This window comes from Sinocyclocheilus anshuiensis, unplaced genomic scaffold (genome assembly GCF_001515605.1).
Source record: "Sinocyclocheilus anshuiensis isolate Anshui unplaced genomic scaffold, SAMN03320099.WGS_v1.1 scaffold418, whole genome shotgun sequence".
Classification (NCBI taxonomy): domain Eukaryota; kingdom Metazoa; phylum Chordata; class Actinopteri; order Cypriniformes; family Cyprinidae; genus Sinocyclocheilus; species Sinocyclocheilus anshuiensis.
Window position 1 is genome coordinate 137,915 of NW_015544131.1, and position 11,826 is coordinate 149,740.

Sequence of the window (11,826 nt, forward strand, 5' to 3'; positions counted from 1 at the left end):
GGCCTGTGTCTTTAAATGCAAATGAGCTGCTGCTCCCCGCCTCCTTTTCCAGAATAGAGCTGCGCCTTTCAACTCGGACCTGCTAAAACCATCTGTTTTGGTTCTGATTATCATGTTTATCGCGCTGAAATCATGCGTTTTAAACCAAATTAGTTTAAACTTCAGTTTTCTGAGAGCACACATCCGAAGCACAGGGACAGAAAGCGGCCACCACACAGCATGTGAGTACTAAACTAATTCTCATTCACACACAAGTTTACGTTAAAAACACATGAGTTACAAAAAACAGCCAGTTAATCTGCTAAATGTAAATGTAAATAATGTAGGTAACCAAACAGTTTCTGGTCCCCAATGACTCTGAAGAATGTATCAACTAAACAGCTGCTGGTTGTAACTTCCATAGTAAGGTAAAAAAATATATATATTATCAAAGTATCTTCTTTGTGTTCAACAGAAGAAAGAACTTTATTTAATTTTTGTGTGAACCATACCTTTAAAGTGACAGACACATCTGTGCTTCTAAAGGTATAGGCCTGTTGTTTTATTAAAATATGGATAGTCTGTTAATATAATATTCCATACATTATCAGAGCTTATTAGACATAATTATTATATTTTTAGACATGATTAGACATAAATTAATATATTATAATTAATGTTAGACCCTATTTATTAATTTATCATTGATATTAATCATAAATATACATAATAAATAATCATATATTCATATACAATTTGGCATTTTAAAAAGTAAAAAAAAATGCTAAATTGTTTAGATAAAAATGGGACAAATAATTACATAATAATGTAGTCCTAATTCAAGCAAATAAAAATAAATAAATAAATAATTAAAATTCATCCCATCCAGGTTACAGCTGCAGAACTGTCAAAAAAAGACTAATAATAATAATAATTATAAATAATCAAATTTAAAATAACAATATTAATATGTTCTGCTGCAAGTTTACATACTTGAGCATGTTTTCTCATGGTTTATTGTTGAGCTTTGAGTTCCTCACTGATTATTTGTGTCCTTGGGGGGTTTTTTGGGTCGTGAATGGGTGTCCCTTATTTTGCCTCGCTGAATGTGGCAACCCTATTTTTCACATACACACAGAGTTATGTTAAAATACCTGTTTTGGCAAGTATTCTAGTAAACACAGTCGGTTATGTCTTGGTGGGGGGGTACAATGCTGTTTCATGCATTTAGAGTTGTTTACATTGTTAAAGAGTTGGATTCTCATGCTAAGCATGGACAAAGTTTCAAAAAACAATTTGGATGTATGTCCGTGCTAAAAATCTTACTTCCGGGTTCGTACAAGTTTCAGAGAGTTTTTTTCGATCGGCTCTTCATGACGTAGACGAGGGTGGAACTCCTTATATGGGCATTTCTCCCAGAAGAGCGCACCCATGCACACATCGACCAGAGCGAGAGCGAGATCGCGCCCATCAATGCGCTTCATCCGGCGGCAGCGCTGCACGGGACTCGGTCAGGAAGAATGTCTCCAAAGAAGTGTGTTTTTGGTTGTAAGGGAAAGATGACTTTGTTCAGCTTCCTAAAGAACCCAGCGTTATGTAAACAGTGGATACAGTTTGTTTTTCCGGGGCAGCAACGGAGTTTCACAAGTGTGTTTGTTGACGAACGTTTTATAAACAAGGCCCAGTTCGACGCTGGATTTGCACATCGTTTGATACTGAAAGATGGAGCGGTCCCAGCTATAAAAGATCCCGGTTATGATTCAGAACTGCAGACGGTAAGTGAAACGGCATCAAATGTCTGTTTTGTTGGCATTTGGCGCTCAAGTGCTCGTCACTCTTTAGCTCCGCCCACGGCGCGCCTCCAGGAGCTTGGATTTTTCCGTAGAGAATCGTAAAGCTGTATTTTTCTTTTATAAATATGATAAAACTAAAGACTTTTTGGAGATATGAAGGATGCAGTACTACTCTATAGGTACTCAAGATTAACATTAGATTGGGTGAAACTGTGTGTGTTATGCCATCTGAAAAAAAATTCCAGGGAATTTGCCTTTGTGCAGCACAACCCAGGAATTACTGATGACTTGAAAATACTGGAGGGGCCCTCGTGAAATAACCCATTCCAAGAGCTTTGTTTACCTTAAAGGGGGGGTACAATGCTGTTTCATGCATTCAGAGTTGTTTACACTGTTAAAGAGTTCTCATGCTAATAATTGACACAGTTTCAAAAAACAATTTGGACGTATGACAGCGTATTTCTGTGCCAAGAATCTTACTTCCGGGTTCGTACAAGTGTCTGAGAGTTTACTTAATGACGTAAACACGGGTGGAACTCCTTATATGGGCATTTCTCCCGGAAGAATGCACCCATGCACACATCGACCAGAGCGAGAGCGAGATCGCGCCCATCAATGCGCTTCATCCGGCGGCAGCGCATGGGACTGGAGATAATCGTAAAGCTGTATATTTCTTTTATAAATATGATAAAACTAAAGACTTTTTGGAGATATGAAGGATGCAGTACTACTCTATAGGTACTCAAGATTAACATTAGATTGGGTGAAACTGTGTGTGTTATGCCCCCTTTAAGTTAATGTAAACAGCTGTGAAAAAAACGGATGTGTGTCAGTATTAGTGCTGTGCATTTGGTCTTAAAGCGACAGCAGCCAATAAATACCCGTTTCTGTCTGCTATTCAAATAACACCACAGCTCTAACAAAGATCTGTATTTAACTTGTGCAGTGAGCAATAATGTGCTATTTTACACTTAATTATTAAATTTCTGCACCTGAATGCTACTGTTACTGACTTTATTTGTAACTGTGTTTTGTTGTATTCATCTATGCTTGTAATTTGTGTAATTGTTCTTGTTTTATTACTAACTTTATTAGTTAAGCTAGTAGTTGTTGCTGTGGTATAGAAGTACTTAAAGTAAGCTTTCACTAATTTTTTTTTTTTTGCTGATCCGAAAATGATGCAATCCGTGACTCAAAATCTGTAATATGATCCGAACCGTGAGGTTTGTGATCTGTTGCACCACTACTTTGAACACATAACTTGTATTATCTTAGAGTTATTGACATATCTACATTAATTTGTTCCCAGAAGATGCTCCCCAGTGAGTCACAGTCACCTCTGGCTGTTTAAAGGATATTTTTTGATTGTAACCTTGAAACATGCATTTTCTAAAGCTGCTTTGATTGTGAAAAGAACTGTACTCTTACTAGAGTTAACCATGTTTTTACTGTGGTAAAACTAGTAACCATGACTGTAGTAATCAGGTTTTTTTTCTCAAGCTAAGGTTTTGATATCATACTTCTACTATAGTAATATTTTAGTAATGCTGGTGTAAAACTGTGGTAAGCATAGTTTTAGAAACCATGGTAAAATTTGTTGTTACTATAGTTTACTGCTATGCTGTAGTAAGACCATGGTTATGGTAGTTACTGTGGATTTACTACAACAATCATAGTTAAACAATGGTTGGTTATTGTAGTAAAACCAAACCATGGTTGATTTTGTGGTTGACTTTTGTACAGGTACAAATATGTGAACTGAATGCTTCTTTAAAAGTCACATTGGATAAAACCATCTGATACTGCGGTACAAATATGTGAACTGAATGCTTTTATTTCAAAGTCACATTGGATAAAACCATCTAACAAATATACTGTAAATGCATTTGTATATTTAATCTGTTCACTGAAAATAAATGTACAATTGTGATTGTACATTGTTTTTTATCCATTATTGTGTGCAAGGACATTTTGGTTAGCGTAATCGAACTGATTATGAACCACGGACCGACCGTGGACCGCCAGCAAACAGTAATTATAAACCAGTGGCTCATCAGCGGACCGCTGTCGGAAAAGCGGCGGCGGCCGCTGGTGGTCCACTGGAATAACAATGAGCAAAACACCGGTGGGCTGCCGAATTTGCCACCGGCCGTAAACATGGCCATAAACATTTAATTTTAACATGGCTTTAAGCACTATGCATCGTTAAAGTTTCACTTTAACCGTTACTAAGCCAGTAAATGTGGTGTTTACATGGACACGAGTCTCTGTATCAGTAGGAAAGCGATAAAACGAGCTTCTTCCATCTGAAGACTTGTGTTGCATTTCGGGGCAAAGCAAAAAAAACATTGTCGAACAACAATATAAAATGCGGGAAACTATTTATTGATTATTCTACAATTAATTGTACTATAAATTATTCTACAATTGGAAAATACTGTAAATTGATTAAACTGTTCAGCGTGATTAAGTTTAATGTCTCCAACAGTGCCTGTAGTCCCATTTAGCAACTTGTTAGCAACCGTCTTTTTTAATAAACGTAACAGTTTAAAAAAATCATGAGTGGAGTGTAACTGGTGTGTTTTATGTCGTAGAATAAAACGTGGAAGTATCTTGAGCTTGTGTGAACCACGGACCTTATTTTAGGGGATTTAACAAAACTCCCATTCAAAAAAAAAAACATTGACTCTGAGACGATGGAACCTGGAAGTGCTAAAATGCTAACTCACTTCCAGGTTTTTGCCTACAAAGTGGCATCATAGTTCCACCACTCTATAGGTCTGTTCGACTTAACGCAGCGCTGCGCAGATCGATCACAATCTGACTTGAAGCAGCACGTGTGTTTTGGTGTATTCTAACCTCTTCAGTTCCAATAATGCTCACAAATCTGTGTTTTTAGAACAGTAAAACCTTTTTTGCTGTAGTCGCAATGTTATATTGAGTCACGTTTATCATAAAACACTGATAAAAGCATATATACCCCCACTTTATTAGCATTTAACCTGTGAACCCGCACCAGAATGCCAGCGCACTAAACGCTCTTTGTTTGCACGTGTCAATGTTTATGAATAGATTTAATGAAAAGGGACATAATTAATCTTGACAAACTATATATCATTCTAAAGGTCTAAGCCTCAAACATCGATGATAGCACAGCTAGCACACTATGTAACAGTTATGTATTGTATTCGTACTTTTTGGTAATTTTATGACTTGCTGGCAACGTTGTATGCACGTATTTCCATTACCATTCCATTACCAACTCACAACATCGTCAGTACATCCTCCTTACATAACAAGATAACCAAGAATGTCCCAGATAGGTAATCTAATCGTAATATATTACCTGGATGGAATCAAGCTCCGTTTAAAACGAAGGACTACATCACACAGTGGCAGCACCTCGAGAGAGGGATTGTCACAGGATTTACAGTCTCCCCCACCCTGTTCATCATGGGCATGAACCTCATCATCAAAGCAGGAGAAAAGGAAACCAGAGGCCCAATGATGGACTCAGGGATCTGGCAACCAGCTATCAGGGGTTATATGGATGACCTTACAATCACAACATCATCCCATGTACAGGCTAGGTGGGTTCTAACAAAGCTTTATGAGGCGGCAAAATGGTCCAGAATGACTTTTAAGCCAAGAAAATCAAGGAGCTTGGTCATCAGGAAGGGTAACATCTCCTTCAAGTACAATCTTGTCATACAAGGCGAGATCATCCCTTCCATCAAGGACAATCCCATCAAGTATCTGGTAAAGTGGTACGATGAGTCATTAAGGGACCACAACAATGTCCGCAGCACTGAGAAGCAAGCAGAGGGTTGGCTGAAGAAAATTGATAAATTAGGACTCCCAGGGAAGGTTAAAGCATGGCTTTATCAACATGGCCTGCTCCCCAGACTGATGTGGCTGATGACAGTGTATGAGGTCCCACTTACAGCAGTGGAAGGAGTGGAACGTAAGATCAACTCACACCTCAAAAGGTGGCTGGGAATCCCTCCAGGCTGTACATCAGATCTGGGCAATTACAACTACCCCTCTCTTCCCTGGTTGAGGAGTTCCAAGTAGCAAAGTGCAGGGTGGCCATGACCTTTCGGGACTCAAGAGACAGCAAGGTCAGAGAAGCTGGTATAAAAACCAGTTCAGGATTAAAGTGGGAGGCCTCAGCATCTCTGGCCCTAGCAGAAGGGACCTTAAAGCTCAAAGACATCATCGGAGCACCATGCATGGGAAGGCAAGGCCTGGGAATGACCCACTTCCAAGAGTGGGAGAAAGCCAATCCTGTGGAGAGGAGAGCCATGGTCCAGGCTGAAGTAAGGGGCCTAGAAGAAGAGCGGAGGAAGGCAAAGGTTGCGGGGCTAGGATCCCAGGGAGCCTGGACAAGGTGGGATCTTCCCAAGAGGAAGGTGACATGGGCTGACCTTTGGAGGCTCCAGCCATATTGGATCTCCTGCTTGCTTAGGGCCGTCTATGACACCCTTCCAACCCCTGTGAATCTACACAGATGGGGGATGAGGGACGAGGGACGACCCAATATGCAAGCTCTGCGGGCAAAAGGGAACGATGGCACACATCTTGTCAGGATATAAGACCGCGCTTGCCCAGGGCAGATACAGATGGCGCCATGACAAAGTACTGACTGTGCTAGCTGACATCCTAGAGCAGGAGAGGACCAGGAAATGGCAACATAAGAGCAAGCTGCCATCTGGTATAACATTTGTCAAGGAGGGGACAAAGCCACCAGGGCCCAATAAATCCAGGGTTAGCCTCCTGCAGTCTGCCCAAGCATGGGAGCTTAGGGTAGACTTGAAGATAAGGCTTCAGTTCCCAGATGTCGTCCATACTACCTTAAGACCCGATGCAGTCCTTTTCCCCACAGAAGGAAAGAAGATCATCCTAGTGGAGCTTACAGTGCCGTGGGAAGAGGGGTGGGAGGAGGCATTTGAAAGGAAGTCTAAACGCTATGAAAACCTGGTGCAGGACTGCAGGGACAAAGGCTGGCAGACATGGTTGTACCCAGTCGAGGTGGGATGCAGGGGCTTCCCAGCCCAGTCAGCCTGGAAGCTGATGACAGACGTTGGACTGAGGGGGGCTGAGAGAAAGAAGGCAGTGCGAAGACTGGGGGAGGCAGCAGAGAGAGCCTCTTGTTGGATTTGGAGCAGGAGGGAGGAGTTGAGCTGGCAGCCAGGAGGGAGTGAGTAGTGGCTGGCCACCACTGCTGACCCGCCAACAGGAGAGTGTTATGGTTGAGTCGAAACACTTCAGGATCGTTGGTAACCATCTGATGACACAACCTCCTGGCTAAAGGCTCCAGTCATTGCAAAATGACTTAAGGAGAAGCATCCAAAGATGTATGTTACTACTGGTAACCTAATGACTTACTGGCAACATAACTGCAATGTCGTATGCTCGTAATTTCATTACCATCATTTACATGTACTTTATATGCTTTCTGATTACCAGAACGCTATTTAAAAAGTGTAATTAAACTTCAGACACAAGGCTGAAAGTTCCTTTAAGATAAAATTAGTGTCTGAGGCACTTTTTTACTTTGAGTCTGACAGAAGAATTAGCTTTTCTGAGGTGAGTCCTGCAATTTATAATAAATAAATAGGTTGATAAAATGTATAAAACAAAGTTCTTGAACTCTGGAAAGACGCTAAAACTCTTTTTAATATCATTGTTTGTATGTAGGCTATCAGAGCCGTTGAGAAACAGAGTTGCGACACTCCCATAGGCTTCCATAGGAACTGAGGAATGCGGAAGTAAAGCGTGTCATGGAGCAGCCAATAGTTCCAAACAACCTATTGAAGCCCATTCATTTCAGTGCTTCTCAAGCACACTCGCCAGAAAGTTGAGCAAATTACAGCAGTTTTTGGCATTTTAACACATTAGTTTACCTCTCGGAAATTTTGACAGTATTAGACGCGAAATCAATCAGACGCGAAAGACAACTTAGTCCAATAATCAGGCGCTTTTTGACAGGCTCTCAGTGGCGCTTCAGGAGTACGCGCTCAGAAAAAGCGCATGCAGAACAGCACGTGAATTAAATGTTTAACCGGTATTGCTTTAAAGCTGATGAAATAATGTAGTTTTGTGATTGCGCATAAGTGCAGTGTCCCGTGAGAGTAACTACCGCTGAGCTAACACTGATGTGAATGCATGTGGCTTTGAACATTATATTGAGACAGAGGGAGGCGCCAGAACTGTAGCCGATAGAATGTGCGCTGTAGCACGAAACAACGATATTTCTTCAAAAGCAGATCGTGGAGACATTTTAATAGTCCACGATCAAAAATCGTCATATCGCACACCCCTAACTACCAAGTATAATCAATCTCACACACACAAACAAGCACAACGAACTCACTATTAAGCACACTATTAAGCGGCTGTGTTATGAACATGCAAAACTGTATCGCACGCGTGCTAACAGTGGTAAATTTATTCATCGCACAGACCAGTTTTTTCGTAGCACGTGTGACATATATGTCGCACTGTACAGCCCTGATACCATAGCTGTTTATATTGATGCTGAGCATAGAATGTCTTGAATGCTTTCATTCATATTTTGCATCTTATGTTTTTATTAATAATTTGGGTGTATTTTACTGTTCATATTTGTGCGGTTTTCAAAATAAATTAACTGAATTAATTTCGAGTCTGTATTCATCATTCACAGCTGTTGAAACAGCCTTTATAATAGTTTGGGCATATGAGGACATAAATTAGGTTAAACTACTGCATGTCCGCCCACAGAAAATAAATTATTATAAAAAATTGCCAACTGATAACCAGCACACAACTATTGATCCACGACGTTGCAGTTACTGCTAACGTCACAAAGTTACGTTGTGGCGACGTAACTGGGGCTGTGTTCGAAATGCCATACTATCATACAACTCTTACTATTTCTTCAGTATCCAGTATGTATTCTGTGCATAGTATGCAAATTTTCTGTATGCACGGAATAGCCGGATGACCTACTATATTTGCCAGAATCTGCTAAATATAACTCAAGTACACTGAAATCAGTACAGAAGCTGTGTTTGGAATTGCATACTACCATACAACTCCTACTATATTGCAATATGCTATGTGTATACCGTGAATAGTATGTGAATTTTCTGTATGCATGGAATGCCTGGATTACCTGCTACATTTGCTGAAATGTGATGTATGCATCTGAAGACACTGCATGGGATACTGTTTCCCAGAACGCAACGCGCGCCATGTGACATTTCATCTTCAAACTATCTTGTAGCTGGCATTGAAGGTTGGCTAATTTCTGAAAAGAAAACACATTAAAGGGGTCATATGATGCAATTTCAATTTGTCCTTTCGCTTTGGAGTGTTACAAGCTCTTGGTGCATAAATTACATCTGTAAAGTTGCAAAGACTAAAATCTCAAATCCAAAAGAGATATTCTTTATAAAAGTTAAGAGTCAACCACGCCTACCTAAAACGGCTCGTTCTAACACGCCCCCACTCACTCAAGCCGACCTCCGCATACTCTAGGCCGCGGCTCACTGTGTGTGACGCTGTTTCGTTGTGAAAGCGAAACTACTTTGTTTGGCCTTCCAAAAGAGGACACGACTAGAAATCAGTGGTTAAGTTGTATCGTGAAAAAGTAAATTTTTTTCTTGAAACTTATTTCAAAAAGTTAACTTTCATATATTTTAGACTCATTACATGTAAAGTAAAACATTTCAAAAGTTTTTGTTTTAATTTTGATGATTAGAGCTTATAGCTCATTAAAGTCAAAAATCCAGTATCTCAAAATATTAGAATATTTACATTTGAGTTTCATTAAATGACCATCCCTACAGTATAAATTCTGGGTATCTCTTGTTCTTTGAAACCACAATAATGCGGAAGACTGCTGACTTCAGTGGAGTCAGTGCATCAAGAGTCACCACGCTCAGACGTCTTCAGGAAAAGGGCTACCAAGCCACTTCTGAAACAGAAACAACGTCAGAAGCATCTTACCTGGGCTAATGAGAAAAAGAACTGGACTGTTCTGTCAGTGGTCCAAAGTCCTCATTTCAGATAAAGGTCAATTTTGCATTTCATTTGGAAATCAAGGTGTGGAGTCTGGGGGAAGACTGGAGAGGCACAGAATCTAAGCTGCTTTAAGTCCAGTGTGAAGTTTCTGAAGTCAGTGATGATTTGGGGTGCCGTGACATCTGCTGGTGTGCTGACAAGCTTCATGGAGATGCTGATTTTCTTTTCCAGCAGAACTTTAGCACCTGCCCACAATGCCAAAACCACTTCCAAGTGGTTTGCTGACCATGATATTACTGTGCTTGATTGGTCAGCCAACATGCCTGACCTGAACCCAAGAGAAAGATGAGAAACAGTCGATCCAACAATCCAGACGAGCTGAAGGCTCAATAGTGCCAACAATACAGACGAGTTGAAGGCTCAATAGTGCCTCAGCAGCGCCACAGGCTGATCGCTTCAATGCCAAACCTCACTGATGCTGGAGTTTGTGCTAAAGGAGCCCAGACCAAGTACTGAGTGCATAAATTAACATACTTTTAAACATAACTTTACATAAGTTGAACTTTTCTGTTTTGCAAATCCTTTTTTTGATTGGAAATATTCTAATATTTTGAGATACTGGATTTTTGACTTTCATGAGCTGTAAGCTCTAATCATCAAAATTAAAACAAAAAAAAAACGTTTGAAATGTTTTACTTTACATGTAATGAATCTAGAATGTGAACGTTTCACTTTTTGAAATGTTATCAAAAAAATGAACTTTTTCACAATATTCAAATTTTTTGAGATGCACCTGTATGTACAGTATCTGACAGAAGTGAGTACACCCCTCACATTTTTGTAAATATTTTATTATATCTTTTCATGTGACAACACTAAAGAAATGACACTTTGCTACAATGTAAAGTAGTGAGTGTACAGCTTGTATAACAGTGTAAATTTGCTGTCCCCTCAAAATAACTCAACACACAGCCTTTAATGTCTAAACCACTGGCCACAAAAGTGAGTACACCCCTAAGTGAAAATGTCCAAATTGGGCCCAATTGGCCATTTTCTCTCCCCGGTGTCATGTGACTCATTAGTGTTACAAGGTCTCGGGTGTGAATGGGGAGCAGGTGTGTTAAATTTGGTGTTATCGCTCTCACTCTCTCATACTGGTCACTGGAAGTTCAACATGGCACCTCATGGCAAAGAACTCTCTGAGGATCTGAAAAAAAGAATTGTTGCTCTACATAAAGATGGCGTAGGCTATAAGAAGATTGCCAAGACCCTGAAACTGAGCTGCAGCACGGTGGCCAAGACCATACAGCGGTTTAACAGGACAGGTTCCACTCAGAACAGGCCTCGCCATGGTCGACCAAAGAAGTTGAGTGCACGTGCTCAGCGTCACATCCAGAGGTTGTGTTTGGGAAATAGACATATGAGTGCTGCCAGCATTGCTGCAGCGGTTGAAGGGGTGGGGGGTCTACTTCCGGAAGGCCAAATAAAGTGCTTTTGCTTTCGCACTGAAATACACAGCGTCTCCCTGACATGGCTGCATCGTGTTAGGGAGCGGGGCGTGTTAGAATGAGTCGTTTTAGGAGGGCGTGGCTGACTCTTAACTTTTATAAAGAATATCTCTTTGGATTTGAGACTTTAGTCTTTGCAACTTTACAGATCTTCTATATGCACCAAGAGCTTGTAACACTCCAAAGAGAAAGGAAAACTTGAAATCGCATTATATGACCCCTTTAAAATTTGATGCCTGCTACAGATCTCAAAATAGTTGCGATGGGGCCATGTTTACCATGGTGTAGCATCTCCTCTTCCTTTCAAAACACTTTGAAGACGTCTGGGCATCGAGGTTATGAGTTTCTGGAGTTTTGGTGTTGGAATTTGGTCCCATTCTTGCCTGATATAGGTTTCCAGCTGCTGAAGAGTTTGTGGTCATCTTTGATGTATTTTTCGTTTCGTTTAAGGATGCACCAAATGTTGTCTATGGGTGAAAGATCTGGACTGCAGGCAGGTCAATCCAGCACCCGGACTCTTCTACTACGAAGCAATG

General features: G+C 40.5%; 1 protein-coding gene across 1 annotated transcript in view; it reads right to left on the reverse strand.

Moving 5' to 3' along the window:
- The window catches only part of LOC107694887 (zinc finger protein 91-like), a gene marked incomplete at both ends in the record, with an annotated part of 96,941 nt that overhangs the window by 78,493 nt on the left and 6,622 nt on the right, over positions 1 to 11,826 (reverse strand). The window contains one exon of the mRNA XM_016494609.1: positions 10,576 to 10,590. Within this exon, the coding sequence (XP_016350095.1) occupies positions 10,576 to 10,590 (15 nt within the window). The remainder of the gene's footprint in view (positions 1 to 10,575; positions 10,591 to 11,826) is intronic.